Source organism: Lithobates pipiens, unplaced genomic scaffold, assembly GCF_037356315.1.
Source record: "Lithobates pipiens isolate NorthernLeopardFrog02 unplaced genomic scaffold, aLitPip1_a1.2 Scaffold_10, whole genome shotgun sequence".
In the NCBI taxonomy this organism is placed as follows: domain Eukaryota; kingdom Metazoa; phylum Chordata; class Amphibia; order Anura; family Ranidae; genus Lithobates; species Lithobates pipiens.
The window spans coordinates 64,055,155-64,075,526 of record NW_027507686.1 but is presented as its reverse complement, the minus strand read 5'-3'; the positions used below and the strand labels follow the sequence as shown (position 1 = coordinate 64,075,526).

The 20,372-nt window shown below is 43.9% G+C and overlaps 1 protein-coding gene across 2 annotated transcripts in view; it reads right to left on the bottom strand.

Moving 5' to 3' along the window:
• Window positions 1–701: 701 nt before the first annotated feature.
• Window positions 702–20,372, bottom strand: part of LOC143931485 (phospholipase A and acyltransferase 4-like) — a 34,977-nt gene continuing 15,306 nt past the window's right edge. For both annotated transcript variants that reach the window (XM_077455759.1, XM_077455760.1), the window contains exons 3-5: window positions 18,579–18,678; window positions 6,663–6,922; window positions 702–1,275 (exon numbers count right to left, since the gene is read on the bottom strand). In XM_077455759.1, the coding sequence (XP_077311885.1) occupies window positions 1,174–1,275; window positions 6,663–6,922; window positions 18,579–18,678 (462 nt within the window). In that variant the 3' untranslated portion in view covers window positions 702–1,173. The remainder of the gene's footprint in view (window positions 1,276–6,662; window positions 6,923–18,578; window positions 18,679–20,372) is intronic.

Below are 20,372 nucleotides of genomic sequence, written 5' to 3'. Positions count from 1 at the left end.
CTGAACTTCAAAAATTGTGTGGAACTCTGCTTTAAATCATTCACAGCATATATTTCTGTTCTCTAAGTGAACTGCACAACTTACTATATCTACTCAGCTTTCATTTTACCGTGCACATCACAAGCCACACTCCCTAAATGATTTAGCCAATATTTTTCAAAATATATTGCTAAATATTAATAAGATCTAAAGTTAATTGTACCAAGGTTGCATGGTCAGATTGTAAGATGTATGGTGACCTTAATCTAAGCTTGATTGAACTAAACTTTTTTTTGAGTACAGCAAAGTTTTAGTATTTTCTGTAAAGCTTTAGCAATAAAGTATATGTGAACCCCCACCTTATAAAACAACCCGTTGAGATTACAATAGAAATAAAAGGTAAAACATTTGTGTATACATATAAAAAACAACATTATAAATACATTTTTCCCTTCTTTATAAGTGATCACATTTCCTCTGTTCTCAACTGCATCAGGAGCTCAGAGAGCTGAGGGAGGAGAAACAGCAGCACACTGATCTTCACAATGAATGGCTGTGCAAGGGATTGGCACAAGGCTGATCTTTGGAGGCGAGCAGAGCTAGAAAACTGACCATGCGTTGCCCTCATGCCTTTTAATAGGAAAGCAAAGGCACGAACACCAGGAAGCAATACAAAGAGAACGATACATTTTCATACAAGTACATAGTACAGCAGGCACATATCAGGAATATAAAATGTTGGGGTAACATTTATTAATGATTTCACTTCTCCTTCGAGCACAGCATGACTAATATTGTTTTGCAGATGCTCATTGTTGCCCGGTTATAGAGAGACTTCTGGGAATTTGGGCTCATTCACACTGCTCTGGCTTAGCGTGCATATCTCACAGCATATCACACTGTTTTTTTTTTTTTTTTTACTTTATTTGAAGTGCACAAAGTGACACTTCCTTCATGTCTCCACGGTCTGTGTGGTGACATGCACTTCCTTCCCAGTGCACTGCGGTAAAGTGCTACATGTCTGCATTTTACGGCAGCTCACTGCACTGCATCTCCAAGGTGTGTTGCAGTGTGAATGAGGCACAAGGAAAACAAATTGTTTTTATGTGGCCTAGCAGTGACTGGTATTGATCCAGTGCGGACAAACACCAATCACCACAATGTGTGAATGAGCCCTTAAGGTTCCTGGGTTTCTCACTGCTTCTGACGATTACTTCTCATTGAAGATATTGCAACTGCTGCAAGAATTCCAGCGATCGCTGTACCTCCAGCTGCATACATCTTTGCGTTATCCACCTGCAATAACAGCAACATAAAGGCTTTGTAAATCCTCTGTATGAACACAGAAGAATCTACTGTATGTCTTATTGTGATTCTATAAAAACAAAGGCCCAACCCCAGACATTTTTGTTGTTTTGGACTAAGCGGGATGATTCTTATCACCTTAAACAGAGACAGGCAGCACTCCAAAAGTAGTAGATCTCAAAATTTTATTGAGATCTTAGCAACAGAACATAGCTCATGCAGAAAAAAAAATAAAAAATAAAAAAAAGAAGAAGAAATTTGCACCAGAGCCGCAACGGGCATGTGTGAACCGGCTCCATAGAGAGCTGGTCACAATCTCCTGCTATGCAAATTGGATGCAGGGGAAACCCGCATCCAATTCACATAGGTGTGAACCCAGCCTTGGTGTAGTTAAAATAAATCCAAAAAACAGAAAAATTAGCACAACAGACATAACTTACAGTCAGTAGGATGTGTCCCTTGTGCCGATTCTTCTTCTGTTAGTAGAAATCCTCCTCCGTCCATGCTCCCCCCCACCTCTACAATCTTTAGGTGCAGCAGGGGTTAATACTGGGTTGTTAAGGGCTAGCGTCAGGAGAGCCTGCCTATGCCTGCCCTTTTTGCCCACCTCTTCCATTACTAGACGTTGTACTACAGCTTCTATGAATGAAACTGAATTTATGAATGGAAGATAGACAAATGATTGACAGATCCACCCCCTCCATTCAGAAATCCCGTTTCAGTCATAAAAGCTGTAGTATCAGTGGAGCAGCTGGGCAAAAAGAATGGGCATAGTCATGCTTTCTTGATGACAGCCCCTGAGTCTAGGTTTACACCTATGCGTTTGATGCATTTTTCAGGTACGTTTTGCAGTGCGTTTATAAACCCGCATTTTTGCATGCAGTTTTCATGCATTCTGAATTTTTTCCCCTTTAAAAACACTGTATATAGCTGGTTGCTAAGGAGCGGGCCGGGAAGCCGTCATGCCCTTACCATCCAATGAGTCATCAGCTGTCAGCGGGTTTCCCCGCTGACAGCTGAATGTAAAAAAAAAAAAGAATTTCCGGCAAAAAAACATTTATGAAAAAAAATGGCGTGGGGCCCCCCAAAATCCATACCAGATCCTTATCCGAGCATGCAGCCCGGCAGGTGAGGAAATAGACGGGACACCCCAAAGCACCTTGTCCCCATGTTGATGGGGACAAGGGCCTCTTCCCCACAACCCTGGGCTGTGGTGGTCTATGGCCGGGGGGGCTTATCAGAATCTGGAAGCCCCCTTTCACAAGGGGGACCCCAGATCCTGCCTCCCCCCCATGTGAACGAGTATGGATACATTACCCCTATTACCCCCCAGTACCCCTACCCATTCACCAAAAAAGTGTAAAAGTGAATAAAGACAGTACAAGAGTTTAAAATAAAAAAAAAAACAATGTCCCTCAATGTATATCCATCGTCAATCATGACAACGCCATCGCTGGACCAAAAAACAAACTGCGTAGAGCCCCCCCGCCCCAAAGCACCCACCCGCCTATGTTGAGGGCATGTGGCCTGGTATGGTTTTCCTAAGCTGCCGGGCTGTATGCTCAGATAAGGGTCTGGTATGGATTTTAGGGGGGACCCCAACTGCGTTTTTTTTTCATTTTGACGTGGGGGCCCCCTTAAAATCCATACCAAACCCGAAGAGCCTGGTCTGAACTGGTAGGGGGACCCCACACCATTATTTTTTCAAGTTTTTAATTGGCAACTTTTTTTTTTTTTTTTTTTTTACAACCTGACCCCCAGGCCGTTTAACAAATTCTGGCCAATGCGGTAAATTACCACATTAAATAATGCGCTAATTACCGCTAAATAGAGCAAATATCACATTTGGTATTTAACGGTAAATTCTTAGTGATTTGAATTTTCACAACTGATTTACTGCATGCTGTATTTTACCACATTTTTATGCCTGTTATTTAACTCTTAGTGAATCGACCCCATGGCCATGTAAGGGTTTCATACCACCTCCCTTCTCCACCTACTCTGTACAGAATAGTATAAACTTTCAGTTAGAAAGAGACATTACGAAAGCAAATACTGTAGCTACTTTAAAAATCTATTATGTACTGTAACACTGATGTCATGAATACATTCCAAATTTAATTTATTTTATAAAATAAATACTATAGATCAAATAGTAAAAACAATTATAGACACCAGAGGCGTAACTAGAAACCTCAGGGCCCTGGTGCAAGAAATCAGGAAGGGCCCCCCCAACCCCCCCCCCCCCCCCCAAAAAAAAAGCATGATTTTGATACTATATTTTTTTCCACTGTACAACAAAGTAAAACATTTCTGTTTCTGATTACAACTTACCGTAACTGTCAAGAGGAAGCTTCTATTAACAACAACTTTACCTGTGCCCAAAAATGCAGCCTGCCCGTGTCCACCAGTGCAGCCTGTGTCCCCAGTGCAGCCTGTGTCACCAGTGCAGTGGTGGTACTGGAGGGGGATGGTGGTACTGAAGGGGGATGGTGGTCCTGGAGAGGGGTGGCGGTGGTACTGGAGGTGGGTGGCGTTGGTGGTACTGGAGGGGGGGTGGTGGTGGTACTGGAGACTGGTGGCGGTGGTGGTACTGGACATCAGGGTTCCCAGAGGGCCCCCTTGCTTCAGGGTCCCCAGAGAGCCCCCCTTATTTCAGGGTCCCCAGATACCCCCCTTCAGGGTCCCCAGAGAGCCCCCCTTACATCAGGGTCCCCAGAGGTTTCCTTGTACCTTGCTGGACTCCACTGTGCACCTTGGCCCCCAGCACATCTCTGTACCCCCCCCCACCTGGGGGGAGGCAGCGATCAGCAGCTCCATGATGTTCATGGGCGGCAGGATCTTCCTGTGGCTTGTAGTTCTCTTCCTGAGTCTATACACACACTGGAGAGGGGACAGTACAGCTGTGAGTGGAGAGAGTGTCTCTCATGTAATCATGTAACAGCAGCACAGAGACACCGGGATTGACGCTTTATTTCCCCCTCGTCCGTCCTCTCTCGTGCGGAACACAAGACACACAGCTGATCTGCTCCCCCTTCAGCCCCCCCCCCCTCCCCTGTGTTCTCTGCGGGAATTTAGGTGTGAAGCTAACAAGCTCACATTTCCTGCGGAGAACACAGGAGAAGGGAGGGGGGGGGGCCGAAGGGAGAGCAGATCAGCTGTGTGTTTTGTGTCCCGCACGTGAGAGGACGGACGAGGGGGAAATAAAACGTCAATCCCGGTGTCTCTGTGCTGCTGTTACATGAGAGATACTCTGTTCACTCACAGTTCTGTGGATAGCAACCCCGCTGGGCCCCCCCCACAGTTATGGAATTCCAGGGCCCAGTCGCAGCTGCCACTGTTGTGACCCTGGTGATTCCGCCACTGATAGACACCCATTTAGAATATACAAATTTAAAACCAAAATAAATAAAATTGACCCAAACCATTACAGTTTCCCTTCACATTGTAGTGCTCTAATGAAATATTAAAAGGATTGCTAAAACTATACCTACTGATTAACTTTCCCTACTGTATTCAAATTAAAAAAAAAATTTGGAGGGCAGCACAGTGGTGTAGAAGGTAGCACTCTCACCTAGCACTAAAAGGGTCGCTGGTTCGAATCTCAACTACGACACTACCTGCCTGGAGTTTGCATGTTCTCCCTGTGCCTGCGTGGGTCTCCCCCGGGTACTCGGTTTCCTCTCACATTCCAAAGACATGCTGGTAGGTAATTGGATTCTGTAGAAATTGGCCCTAGTATGGATGTAGCACCGTGATCTTTAGGCAGGGTTGCAAGTAAATTTACCTGCCAGGTATAGTTGTCTTGGCCAATTGATAGGAGATCAATTGATTCCACCCTAATTCTGGAATTGCTGCACTTCTCTCTTCTGTCACTAGATGGCTGGGTATCTGGTGGCATTAGATAAGACAAGGGCATTGCAAGGACAGATTAGGAATAGATGGGGTATCTCAGCCAATGGGCAGGGATCTTCTTGGTTCCTTTGGCCTGCTGGGAGAGCCTATTTATTTAGGTGAGGTCAGGTGATTGGGGTTCAGTGCCACCTGGACTGGTGTTGTATTGCCTCAGGCTGCTGGGCCAGAGCCTGAGGCCTGTCCCGGGGACATCTGGCTGCTAGGTTGTCTGAGGGCTTATCTAGAAGCAAGAGAGCAGTGCAGGGATGGGACTGCAGCTTGCAGTCCAACCAAAGTGACGGTTCTGCCGGCCGGAAAACCTGTCGTGGTTGGGGGTAGAGGGGATGCTGTCCACCTTGTTACCAGGGACCACTGTGAGTAGCTAAAGCAAGTATTCTCACCAAATGGGGACGGTGAAAAATTGGGAAACTTCAGCAGGTGTTGAGCCAGGGACCCAGCCAGTGGAGGTGACGCTTGCAGAGCAGACTTGTGTGTCAAGCCAGGGACCGAGCAGGCCAGTGGGGTGACGCTTGAGGAGTATCTGTGAGTGCCAAACTAGGGACCCAGCAAGGACACAGGGGTGACGCCTGAGGAAGATACTCAGTGAGAAGATTGAAGGAGCTCAGGGGATCCAGTGGCAGTGGATCAGCGGGTCTAAGTGATAGACTGGGAGCTCAGTTGAGTGAAGATCTAAAAAGGAGATTGTTAAAGAAGTGAAAGAGTTCATTACAACCTGTGTTAGAAACTGTTCAAGACATGGTGTCCAGCTGGGTGCCTTTCCCTGCATGGCTGTCTACCTATAGAAGTCTCTGAGTCTGCCAATTAACATTGCATCTACTTAAGGGTGTCCTGGCCCCAACCCTCTCTCCCACAGTTCTGGTTTAAGAGAAAATAAATCTCTTTGCATTCAAGAAGTGTCTGGCGCCCATTGATATACCTTGCACTGCACCCACCATGTCTCGTAACCCACTCTACACAGAGGGGTGTCAGCTGTCCCTATTTCTGTAAGTCACCATTAAACCTGGAGAGGCCTGGGACTTGGCTACATGTATATGTATAAATGTGAGTTAGGGACCTTAGCTTGTAAGCTCCTTGAGGACAGGGGCTGATGTGAATGTACAATGTATATGTAAAGTGCTGGGTAAATTGACAGTGCTATACAAGTACCTGAAATAAATAAAATAATTGATATTCCTGTTTCAATGGGGGCTTCCCCTATATGGCTAGAGTACCTGGCCTGATATGGCTAAGCTGGTAGCTGGACAGCATGATTGTCTTTCATTATCTTACCACCGTTTCAGCATGTTTTCATTTTATTGTAATATTCATATGCTTATAAAGGGTTTCAGGAATTGTGCAACAACACAATTGTGTTGCCATATGATAGCATCATAAAAATTGACTAAGGAGCCCAAGGGAATGCAGCTCTGCTGAGGGCTTTACACATAATAGTAATGTATAGTTGTCGGTGATTCATACAGTACCTGATCACAGAATTGTTCGCCATATCTCAGATCAGTTGCAAAGTGCTCACAGTTGGCACTAGTGACGCTATAGTCCATTTTCTTCCCTACTTCTTTCAATGCTGCGTTGACAATTTTTCTAGCTGGATAAGGTGAGCATTTGCTGTCATATTTGTTATTCACTTTATAGTCACATCCGTTGGCGACAGACTCCAAACGGTCCTTTCTCACCACAGCTGTTCCTCCAAAAGCAGAAGATAAGCTTGACCAACCCTCTTGATCTGAGTAGAATGGATAAAGTATGATTATAAGTTTAGCACTTATGTACCTACAGCAGTATATGTATAGCTGATCTTGGGCAGTACAGAGCTAATTAACTTTTACCTCTCATATGGTACAGCATTTCATGCCAGTAGTCCATCACTCCTAACTTTGAAGGGTGAATCATATTGTGTATGCCCCCCCACTAGCTGTGCATGCATAACCGCTGCTTCTCTCTTTAGGCCCACCTGACGTTATGAATACAGGTGACTGCTTAACTTTAGCAGCTGTGGCAATTGGGATTGAAGATTTGGTGCATTAAACCCAGCTACGTTATATTACAAATAAATAACTGTCTCCAAAAAATAAAATCGAAAACCACTAAACCCCTGTTATAAAACATTACCCCACTTTCCTTTGTAACATACCTATCAGTATAAATTAAATATGAAACAAAAGAACGAAGTTACTTACCGGTAACGTTCTTTCCTGGAGTCTTTCAGGACAGCCACCTGAGAGACCCCTCTGTAGGAAACACCTGCGCCAGCCTTCTATAAATTTCCTCCTCCCCTGCTGCTCCTCAGTTCTTTAAAGAGCACCTCCAGTTTGCTGGGGAGACACAAGAACATATGATACACAATCAATTATATCACATTTCCTGTAAGGAAATCTTTATGTCTTGATATACATATGGGTGGGTACCCGGCTGTCTTGAAAGACTCCGGGAAAGAATGTTACTGGTAAGTAACTTTGTTTTTCCCCAATCGTCTTTCAGGACAGCCACCTGAGAGGATAACCGAGCACTTACCCTTAGGGCAGGACCACAGCTTGCAAGACCTTGTGTCCAAAGGTCTGATCTTTAGCTCTATAGTTTCTTACAAAAGTGGTAAAGCTGGACCATGTTGCCGCTTTACAAATCTGTTCCAGCGTTGCTCCAGCTCTCTCTGCCCGTGACGCTGCCATTGCCCTCGTGGAGTGTGCCCTGATTCCCTAACTTGTAAGCCTGTTCTATGGCTTCTCTTAGCCATTTGGCTATTGTGCTTCTTGAAGCTTTGTGCCCTTGCCTAGCTCCAGAAAATAAAATAAAGACTCCGTCTTTCTAATTGTCTTTGTTGCTTCTAAATAATGTAAGATGCATCTCCTGATGCCTAAATTATGGAATTTTACTTCTTGTTCCTGAGAAGGATTTGGACAAAATGATGGTAACACAATTTCTTGGCCTCTATGAAATCTTGAGGCCACTTTAGGCAGAAATCCCCGGTCCACTTTAAAGACTATATGATCTGGGAAAATCTGGCAAAAGGGGGGGACTGATTGATAGTGCTTCTATCTCGCAGACCCTTTTGGCTGTAGTAATTGCTAACAAGAAGATTTCTTTAAGCGTCAGCATCTTCAGGCTGCAATCCTTCATAGGTTCAAAGGGGTCTGCTGTCATAGTTTGCAACACTAGTGACAGGTCCCACTTTGGAAAGGCCGTACCCTGTATCGGCCTCAGTCTGTTCACAGATTTAAAGAGTCTGATTATCCATGGATTTGAAGGTAAACTTCTTTCCTGGTAAATCGACAGTGCTGACACTTGACTCTTAATGTACTTAGGCTTAGTCCTTTGTCTACACCACTCTGTAGAAATTCTAAGACTGCTACTGAGCTATGCGTTTTGAAGTTGTGCTACAACATTTCCATACTTTCTGGTATATATATTACGTGTCTCAACCTTCCTGCTTTTCAGCAGTGTTTCTATCAAACGGCTTGAGAACCCTTTTGCTTTTAGCAGCTGCTCCTCAGATACCAGGCGGCTAATTTCCACCTTTCCACCTGTGGACAGTACACTGGGCCTTGGGATAGTAGGTCCTCCTGGACTGGTAGCAACCAAGGGGGCTCTACGGCGAGTTCTTTGAGCATAGAGAACCACGGTCTCCTGGGCCAGTGAGGTGCTATGAGAATTAATGTTGTGTTTTCTCTACGTAATTTTCTTATTACTGCTGGTAGTTGCAATGGTGGGGGAAAGGCATAACATTTGCTGAATGCCCACTTCTGTGCTAATGAGTTTACTCCAAGCGCTCCATCCTCTTTCTCAGGGAGAAGAATGCTTGAACTTTCCTGCTTTCCCTTGAAACAAATAAGTCTACCTGAGGTATTCCCCATTTTTTTGTAATCTGGTCGAATACCTCCCGCTTTAGTACCCAATCTTCTTTTCTTACTTTCTTCCTGCTGAGGATATCTGCCACTTTGTTTAAATCCCCTTTTAAGTGGACTGCTGAAAAAGAGAGTATGTTTTTCTCTCCCCATTTCAAGATTTCTTCTGCTAAAGACCATAGAGCTCCACTTCTGGTTCCCCCTGTTTGCTTATGTAGGCTACTACTGACGAGTTGTCTGATCTGTATATGATGATGTCCTTTCAACTCTTTCTGGAAGGACTGAAGTGCGAACCATACTGCCTTCAACTCTTTTCAGTTGGATTACCTCATCCACTCTTCCTTCCCCCAAGTCCCTTGTGTTATCTGGGAGTCTAAATGTGCTCCCCACCCTGTGCCACTTGTGTATGTGGTTTAGGATTCGGGAAATGGGTAGGATCCATAGCCGTCCTTTGTTTACGTTTTCTGCCCTTCTCCGCCACCATAGGGTCTTTTTTACCTTTGCTGGTACTAACACCTGCGTATCCAGCGACTCCTGCCTGTGATCCCATATCTTTAATAAGAACATCCGCAGTGGCCGAAAATGAAGACTTGCCCACTTGAACACGGCAGATTGGCCTGCATTGTTCTTATTTCTTTTTGAATTTTCCCTATTTTCTCCTTGGGTAAAAAACTCTTTGTTGGACTGAGTCTATTATATATCCCAAATACTTTATTTGTTGCGTGGGTTATAAGTTAGATTTTTCTACATTTACCAACCAACGTAGACTTTCTAAGAATGTCCGTGTGTATTTGAGGTTTTCTAATAACCTCCCGGGAGTTTTTGCAAAAAGGAGAAGGTCGTCTAAATAGGCAATGATGGATATGCCCTTTAGTCGCAATGGTGCCAGAGCTTCCGCTAGAATTTTTGTAAAAATTCTGGGCGAGGATGATAGGCCGAAGGGTAGAGCCTGGATTGAAGGTATATGGTCTCCTTTCCTGTTTCTATTGCTAACCTTAGAAACTTTTGACAACTTTGATGTATCGGTATGTGTAGGTACGCGTCCTTTAAATCTAGTGAAGCCATATAATAGTCTGGGGGTAACAGAGCCTTTACTCCGTATATGGAATCCATTCTGAATCTTTTGTAATTTATGGATAGATTTAAGGGTTTGAGGTTGAGGAGTGGCCTGACCTTTCCTGAGGGTTTCTGAACTCCAAATACGTGGGAGTAGAAGCCCTGTCCTCTTTCTTCTTTTGGAACCTTGATGATTACATCTTGTTTTCTAAGATCCTTTATGGACCTCATTAACCCTCTGGCTTATTCTTTGTTTTTTGGAAGTTTGGTGGTGTAAAGTCTGTTTGGGGGTGATTTTGAGAACTCTAGAAAATACCCTTCTCTTATTGTCCTATAAAACTGATTGGACAATATTTTTTCCCATTGTGAGATGAAGGCCCCCAGTCTTCCTCCCACTGAGACGACTTCATTGTTTATGGCATGTTTGCTCAGGACAAAAAAAATCAAAAACAAAAAAAAATCGCTCTTCCCTTGCTTTTCCCTCTCTGGACCCAAGGTTTCCTTTGGTTATCTGCCTTGGGTGTTGAGAAACGGGATTTTGTGTGCCCTCTTTGCCTCTTTTTATTTTGTTGAGGCTGACTCCAAACTGCTTTCCGCTTTAGCGGAAATGCCTTCTTTTTGTCCGCTGTACGGCCCAGCACCTTCTCTAATCCTGGCCCGAACAGCGGGTCCCCTGTAAACGGGATCCAGCACAGTTTGGCTTTGGAAGCGCAGTCCCCCTGCCATGTCTTTAGCCATAGGGCCCATCTGGTAGAATTGGCTAGCGCCAAGGATCTGGCTGCCATGCGTACCAGCTCTGCCGATGCATCTGTGATATACGCAATGCCTCGTAGAAGAGTGGGAAAAGAGGATAAAATCTGCTCCTTTGCAGTTCCTTCCTCGATATGTGCCCGAATACGGTTTAACAAAAACGCTACATTTCTGGCCACCACTGTGACTGCCATTGCTGGCTTTAGACTTCTCACTGTGGAGTCCCATGACTTTTTTTAATAGAGAGCCCATTCTCTTATCCATTGCTTCAGATAAGACCCCCATATCCTTAAAAGCTAAATCTGTGTGCCTGGAAACTTGTGAGAAGGCCCAATATAGCTTTGGGGTTTTGTTCCATACTGATGATTCGTCATCTGCAAATGGAAAGAATGGAGGCCTTAGAAAAGAATGGTTTTCTTTCTGGTTCCTGCCATTCTTTTTTAATTGCCTCTATTAGGACCTCATGAACAGGAAAATTCTTCTTTTCCTGTTCTCCTAAACCCTCACACATTTGATCATGTAGGGATAAAGGTTTCTTTTCAATTTGTATACCCAATGTGATATGAATGGCTCCAAAAAGCAAGAGCTGATCTACCTCTTCTAATGAGAGAGTTTGTATCGGGAGGGTTTTCTAGAAGGCTGACGCAGGTGTTTCCTACAGAGGGGAGCAGCCAAGGTCTCTTAGGTGGCTGTCCTGAAAGACGATTAAGAAAAAAAAAAAACAAAAAAAAAAAAAACCACAACACACACAAAAGTAACTAGACAGCAACTGAATTTGTTGCTTAAACACGCAAAAAGACATCTGGTAATGCAAACATTGTGTGATCATTATATATATATATATATATATATATATATATATATATATATATATATATATATATATTGTAATGTTCGGGGGACCAGGTAGATCGCAGGACACAGGCTTTTCACACAACAAAGGGTTTATTAAACTTAAACAGCTTTACAGCAGCCGAAAACAAAAGGAAAAGGTTTGTAGTCTCACCGACTTGCAAAGTCCAGAATAGCTGTCTCTATCAAAACAGTGCTTGATCTTGATGGCAGGTAGCTTCCCCTGCCAGGAGCCTTCCAAACAGGACACTGCTGTCCACTTCAGTTGCTGCAACCCAAAATAAACACCATCCACCACGTCTTCTCCACTCCTCCACACCCATATACCACTTCCTGTCTTGTTTTTAAAGACACTTCCTTAACAGGTGGGTTAATCAATTTTATTCCCTTAAAGAGACCATAAACCAAATAGAGGGGAAATATAGCGTCCTTCCAGGACCCAGCCACGGCGTCCTGTACAATATATATATATATTCACTCTGTATAGAATGGCAGACATTCTCATCTTGCAAATACTCTGATTTGTTCCTATCTGTTCAGCACACAGTGAGTGTTTCTGTGACTCATTGTAAATAAAGAGGTATTCGGCAATAAGCAGTAGCAACTATCTGTCCCTACAAGCACACTCTTACTATCATCTAGTTCAGGGGGCTCCAAACTTTCTAAACAAAGAGCCAGTTTATTGTCCTTCAGACTTTAGGGAGGCTGGATAGGAGTGGAAATTTTCTTGGCATCAGTGGAACTAAACATCGCCACATTTGATATTGGGGGAGGAAAAGTACACCATCGTTGCTATCATTGGGAGAAATAGCACTCCATTGTTGCTGTCAGAATTTGAAATGGTGCCCTATCAAATCGCTCTTTAGTTGCTAAAAGCAAATCGAAAATATGGTAAATTCACAGTGGTAGGGAAAACCACCTAACTCTAATCCAAGGATATGAAAGAGCGTGTTGGTCCACCTTTGTAGAAACAAAGCTCTCACCCAACAAACTGAGCCCACACTGGGGATCCACGTCCTACCCAAAGGATAGTAATAAATACAACTAAAATTAAACTAGTGCCTACAATGTGACCAGAGTTATGTGAAATGTGCTGAATAGTGAATAACCAATTGATAACATACATCCAGAAGAATTGGAGGTGAACCTCCATAATACATAAAATTACAAAGGTTACATATTATACATAGAATGTGTCCAAAAAATATTTGTATAATGTCCAAAAAAGTGCAAAATCCACAAACAAAAGTGCAAAAACAGGTAAAACAAAAAATGCAAAAATTGCACCAAAAAACAAAAGCAGCACAATAATCGCTCCACTGCAAGTCCCAAGTCCCTTGCAAGCACAGGAAGAACATGTAAACTCTATGCAGGAACATGATCAACTATATGTGCCTCTGTCTAGATATCTGAAGGCTGTCTGAGTGACTGCGGCTGCTGATACCCAACATTGGTCTACGTTGTGTATCTACATGCGCATTACCACTGCAGGGGTTAAAGGAGCTGGTAAGTGGGGACCTATGAGGGGGGCATGCAAGTCACCTGCCAAGATTTTGTGAGCACTACAAGTCACCTGCAATAACCTATTAAAGCACAAACACTTAATCACATTGAAATGGATGCATTCATATGTTTTTTTTTTATAAGTGGAGCGATTATTGTGCTGCTTTTCTGTTTTTTGCACTTTTTTGTGGCTTTTGCAATTTTTTGGACATTATACAAATATTTTTTGAACACTTTCTATGTATAATATATAACCTTTGGAATTTATGCATTATGGAGGTTCACCTCTAATTCTTCTGGATGTATGTTATCAATTGGTTATTCACTATTCAGCACATTTCACATAACTCCGGTCACATTGTAGGCACTAGTTTAATTTTAGTTTTATTTATTACTATCCTTTGGGTAGGACGTGGATCCCCAGTGTGGGCTCGGTTTGTGGGGTGAGAGCTTCGTTTATACAAAGGTAGACCAACACTCTTTCATACCCTTGGATTAGAGTTCGGTGGTTTACCCTACCACTGTGAATTTACCATATTTTCTAGTTGCTATTAGCGACTAAAGAGCGATTTGATAGATCACTCTTTGGTATACAGGTAACGCCATTTACCCCTTTTTTGTTTTATATTTTGTTATTCACTTAGAACTCTCCTTCGTGGCCTTTTCTATATTTACCTAGAAATGGTGCCCTATTGTTGCTGTCAGTAGGTAGCATAGTGTCTTGTATTGGTGGGAGGAATAGTTCCCCAAGGGCTGGATAAAGGCAAGCAAAGGTTCACATCCGGCCCCCAGGCTGCAGTTTGGAAGCCACTGATCTAGGGTGAGTTTTGTTTGCTATTTTTTTCCTGTTTTGTTTGAACATTAATTGATAGTTTGGACATTGGGTATTAGTTGATTTTTTTTTTCATATGTTGTTTAATGTTTTGTCTCCATTGTAGAGGACTAATTATTATAACTTACATGCTGATAAACTAGCATCAAATGTCCTGATGAAGAGATGGCAGCTGCAAAATTTGTAGAGCAACTTGTTACATGTTCTGAACGCTCGTAATGTACTGAGTTTTTTTAATGACATGTATAATTTTTAAAGTTTGTATACTAAAAAAAATTGTGTTTTTAATTATCTTTGTCTTATTATATATGGTTCTCCAGTGGCATACTACAAAGCTAGCATCTTAATTGTGGGTACCTGACATTGACAGCTTACACCTTCACAGCCAGCAGCCCATTGTGCATGCACAAGCCACACTGCACGTTATGAATGGTCTTGTAGTCTTCTGGGACCTGTGACATGTCCCAGAAGACTGCAGGGAGGGAGGGGGGAGAACTGGCCAAAACCAGGTACCTGCATACCCCCCCCCCCCCCCCCCAATTTTATATTTTTTTGCCATTTATTAATGCGGGGGAGTAGGCCTTAAAGTGGAATTCCCCCTTTTGGGTGAAGCTAGAGGCGATTCAGTTCGCATTGTGCGCTATATAAGTATTTCATTCATTCATTCATTCATTAAAGAGGAAGTAAACCCTGATGGGTTTTACTTCCTCTTTATTTCCCTGCAAAGGTAAAGCATAATGGGCTACTATGCATCGCATAGCAAAGTGCTGTCCCCATTAGCAGCGAGCGTCCATCTTCAACCCCTCTTTCTTTCGGGGCTGTGAACTCTGGCTCTGTGACTGGCCGGAGTCCCATGCGCGCAGGAGCCACCAGTCACGGTATGACCCCTATTAGAAACGGCACATTGTGCTCTTTCTAAAGTGCGCATGCGCCATAGACATCGGTGCATGCTCAGTAGTTATGAGCAATCGCCTTTTTTGTATATATCTCCTAAACCGTGGCAGTTTAGGAGATATTTCAAGCACCTACAGGTAAGCCTTAATATAGGCTTACCTGTAGGTAAAAGTGGTTGTACAGGGTGTCCAACCACTTTAAGGAGTTTATTTATTGCCTGCAATAATATCTGCCTTGTTCTCCCTACTTCTTTTTTCTCTTTTTTTTGCCCTTAACTTTTTGGACTACAGTGGTTTAGACACAACAACTGAGTAATTTGATGACATCTGGGAACCCTCCTTTGTTCCAATATGTACTTTTGCTTTATTTAGAGCAGGGGTGTCCACACTTTTTTCAAAGAGGGCCAGATTTGATGAAGTGAACATTTAAAGACTTCCTATTTAAAGCGGAGCTTCACCCAAAAGGGGGAATTCCACTTTGAGGCCTACTCCCCCCGCATTAATAAATGGCAAAAAAAAAAAATTGGCTGACCATTTTGCCTGACATTCTTTGAACCATTAAAATTCAGTCTGTGTGTTAGTTTGAGCACTAATACACCACCCAACAAGAATTCTCTTGCTTTTGTGGCTGTGTGTGGTGGAGAGATGAGCTTGGGCGTGTTATTTGGATATACCGTATTTATCGGCTTATAACACACACCTTCACTTTAAGAGGGCAGATCCAGGAAAAAAAATCTTAAAATTTAAACAAAGAACTGAAGCAAAATAAGGGTCAGTGCCCATCAATGCAGCCTAATCAGTGCCCATCTGCAGCCTCACCATTGCCATGAACGCAGCAGCACCCACATTTGCCATGAACGCAGCAGCACCCACATTGTCATCAGTGCAGCCTGATCAATGCCCATCTTCAGCCTCGGAGTGGACAGGGAGGGGGGGGGTGGGACGAGCGCCAACAGACATACAGAAGTAACTCCTGTTTTCTCGGCTGCCTCTTTAATGGAAAGTCCCGCCTCCTGCTGTGGACAGAACAGTTGTCCAATGGCAGCCCAGGGGACGGGACTTCCTTTTACAGAGGAAATTCTCCTCCTGTATGTACGGTCCCGCCCCCTTCAAGGAAGCCAGCTAATATATCTTTTGTGGCCCCTGGCGATCAGGGATGCATTGGGGGCCACAAAAGATATACATATTAAAATTACCAGACAGGCCGTCCGAAACCGGAACACGGCCCGGACTTTGGACATGCCTGATTTAGACCGTGTGTGTGAGGGGTTTTTTTTTGTTAAGAGAGAAGTGTATGGTGATATTTTGTATTGGCATTTTTCTTTTTTGTGTACTGTCGCTTGAAACATTTTAATTTATTTTATTGTCTGTTTTTTATTGTTTGTGGAAAAAATAAAAATAAAGCTCTTTAGTCACAAGAATAGATCCAGGTTAGTTGAAAGCACCTTCTGTAACTTTTAGGAGCCATGTAAAGCCCATTGCACATGCAGTGGGACCCCCACAAGGGCTGCAGAGATTTACTACCCAGTTTAGAGTGGTAGCAGCCAGGCACACACATACACAGTGAGGCCGCGTACACACGGGCGGACTGTTCGCTCAACTTTGTCCGCTGAACAGTGTTTCAGCGGACAGTCCGCCCGTGTGTGGGCTTTCAGCGGACAGTTTCAGCGGACAGTTTGACGGACAAAGTCTTTCGGAAATTCCGAAAAACTGTCCGCTGAAACTTTGTTTGAGCGAACAGTCCGCCCGTGTGTAGGCCACTTTCGAAATGAGCAAACTGTTCCCGCTCGGAGGAAAGTCTGCTCATTACGAGCGCGTCTCCAGGTAGGCGGGGCCCGCGACGGAGACGTCGCAGGCTCCGCCGCCTGGAATGGACTTAAAGGGGAACCCCAACACCGAAAAAAATCGGCGTGGGGTTCCCCCAAAGTCCACAACAGACCCTTGTCCGAGCACGCTACCCGGCCGGCCAGGAAAGGGGGGCGAGCGAGCGCGCGCCCCCCCTTCTGAGCCGTACCAGGCCCACCGATAAGCCCCCGCCCGCAGACCCCGAAACCAACGGCCAGGGTTGTCGGGAAGAGGCCCTTGTCCTCATCAACATGGGGACAAGGTGCTTTGGGGTGGGGGGGCCGCGCGGCCCCCCCTTCCCCAAGGCACCCCCCATGTTGAGGGCACGCGACCTGGTACGGCTCAGGAGGGGGGGGGGCGCGCTCGCTCGCCCCCCTTTCCTGGCCGGCCGGGTAGCGTGCTCGGACAAGGGTCTGTTGTGGACTTTGGGGGAACCCCCACGCCGATTTTTTTCAGCGTTGGGTGTCCCTTTAAGTCCATTCCAGGCGGCGGTGCCCGCGACGTCTCCTTCGCGGGCCCCGCCTACCTGTACACGCGCTCGAAATGGGCGGACTTGCCTCCGCCTTACGTGGGCGAGTCCGTTCATTTCAAAAGTTGAGCGAACTGTTTGGCAAACAGTTCGCTGAAACAGTCCGCTCAAAAAGTGCCGTGTGTGGGCAAGTCCGCTCATGCAAATTTTGAGCGGACTGTTGCGGCAACTGTTTGACGAACAAAGTTTCAGCGAACAGTCCCCGCGTGTGTACGCGGCCTCACTCTTCTGGCTCAGGGAACAGTCTAGTGGTTGCCTTTTCTGGAGATTTATTGCTGAATAACTTGGATAGGGCCAAGGGAGCTGTGAAATACTCCATAAACACTAGGTAATAGGTTTAGGACACTGTTCACTGCAATATTGTTTCTCAGTATAGTTCCTCCAGAAAAAGTCCCAAAAAAGGACAAGACCGAGTTGTCTTCAGTAATGACCCAGGCCAGGCAAACACTAGTGTGGCTAGACTAGGGTTACCAGCAGAAACAGTCACTAAGATCCTTCACTCAGGTCTCTACTTACAATATCCCTGGATACTTGTCACATTGCATGCATGGGAGTTAACACAGAGTAATGCTAAGATTGGGATGTGGCTGTGGCACCCCTGAGGATTGAGAAACCCTGTGGTAATCCATGTAAGATTTGTGGCAGAGGAAGCTGGAAGAGCGGACATCGGAGCCTCCATGGCCGCTGCCTGCACTCCAGGAGAGGAGGAGAGGACACCACAGCCCTGCTGTTAAGTGCCGGACCGACCGTTGGTGGGGGGGGGTTTGGTGGCCACAGGTGCTATTTCAGTGCCGTGCCACACCATTGGGGGGGGGGGGTGTTCTTTGTTTTCCGCCCTCTTAGAGAAGCACCCACCACCGTATAGCCATTAACATATCAAGGATTAAATTCTGTAATGTCTATCAAAAAAATAAATAAAAAAAAGGAAGAATAGAATTGTATGTTTAATACACCTTTCTATATTTAGGTTACACCATTTTGCACTAAGGAAAACATTTCTTTGTACCAAAATCGTAATAAGATTGTACATTTTTTTTTATATGCCTGTTATATATAATTTATGATATTGTAAGAACCTTTTTCATTATTTTTTAAATTTCTCTTTGTACCACAATTTTACTCTAAATGAAAAAAGTTTGTAAAAAAAAAAAAAAAAACAACAAACACAGACTTACAAACAAATGTACTGTATATTAAAAATAAATGTTTGAGAATAATACTGTTTAAAACATTCATAGTAAAAAGTAAAAGACCAGATCTGTATATTCATGTATTCTCACCTGTTAAGTGTACAATATATCCATCTCCAACATACACACCCCAATGCTGATAGGCTACACGATGAAATTCAATCAAATCTCCAGGCTTTGGTTCAGGACCCTGTAAAAAAGTTGAAGCATGTTAGACCGTATTAAATCATATAGGTTTGCAATGTTAGCAAACTTCAAGAAATTCCTTGACTTTTGTATGGTTTCATGCTATACCACCCATTTTAATTAAGCATTACCAGGGGAGAAGCAATAGTCTCCAGACCTCACAAATGATCGGATTCCTGAGGAGTTTTCCTAGATTTCAGCTCTGTTCATAAAATGACCTAAGCTGGTCAATACACCTAAATGTTGGATCTTGTACAAGTTATGTTTCATCAATAACCAACTCTGTGTTAATTTTGAGGGGAAATGTGAAGATCTCTCCTCTACTCCTGCTCCAATGACGGCTGTAAACATTAGAATTTTCCATAAATTTTTGTTCGACTGAAAATTGATAAATGATCTCCAGAACACATAGAGAGAGCGCATCTCCCCAGTGGTGACATAGATAAATAAAATCTGTCAGGAATTCAAAACTTCCCCCCTTAATCCAAGACTAAAATCTTTTCCCTGGAGATTCACCTTTTCCATAAAATAGCATTTCCAGCCAAAGAGCCCCAGTAGATATCATAAAAACACTGTACGGCTGGGTAAAATGTAATTTAATTGTCCTACCTGTAGGTCATTTGGCCTTACCGGAGAACTCCCAGTTAGCAATCCCTATGTCTTGACTTGCTAGGACATGAAAACCATTGGGCACTCTCCCAGCATTACAGAAGCAAAAAAAAAATGGTTTTCCCATCCTGGCAACAAGCCAGGACATGGGGGTTGCTAAGTAGGAGTTTTTCTCCCAGGCTTCCAGGGGGAGGGGGGGGGGGGGGATGGCCTACAGGTCTGACTATAAAATGAATAAACATTTTATAAAGCTTTATACAGCTGCACAGTTTTCTTAATACCTATTGGAACACATTGACTGTGTTGGCTATTTTTCATAAAAGGCAAACTTAGCTTTTAAATCAATGACCCATATGAGTACAAGCAACTCTCCTTGAGATGTATATAGTATACAGTTGTGCTCAAAAGTTGGCATACCCTGGCAAAAATAGTGAAATATTGGCATTGTTATTGAAAATATGACTGATAAGGCAAAGAAGCTAGTGATCATATGAAGCCGCTTGTTATCACATAGTTGTTTGGCTGCTTTTTACATCATAATGATAACAGAAATCACCCAAATGGCCCTTATCAAAAGTTTACATGGGGGGGGGGACTTTTTTTTGGATTTTTAATAAAGTAATTGTCAAAAATTGTGTTTGTGTTTATTTTCCAAGTGGTACTTTTTTGGGTGAATGAGCAGGGGTATAACGTTCCCCATACTGATTCACATCGGGGTGTGGGGCAGGAACTGGGGACCCTCTTGCAGATTCTGATAAGCTCCCTGCCCGCAGACCCCCACAACCCTGTGGTTGTGGGGGAAGAGGCCCTTTTCCCCATCAACATGAGGATAGGGTGCTTTGGGGTGGGCACTCCTTGACCCCCCCATGTTGAGGGCATGCGGCCTGGTGGGGGGGTGGGGAGGTCGGGCGCTCTCTCATCCCCTCTCTTTCCTGACCTGCCAAGGCTGCATACTCGGATAAGATCTGGTATGTTTCTTTTATTTAAATGTTGTTTAAATTTAAAGTAGAATTGTCACTTCTTTGGAAAATATACCATAGAATAAAGCATTAAAATTTACCTCAAAACTTGTGTTAACTTTTTTTTTCT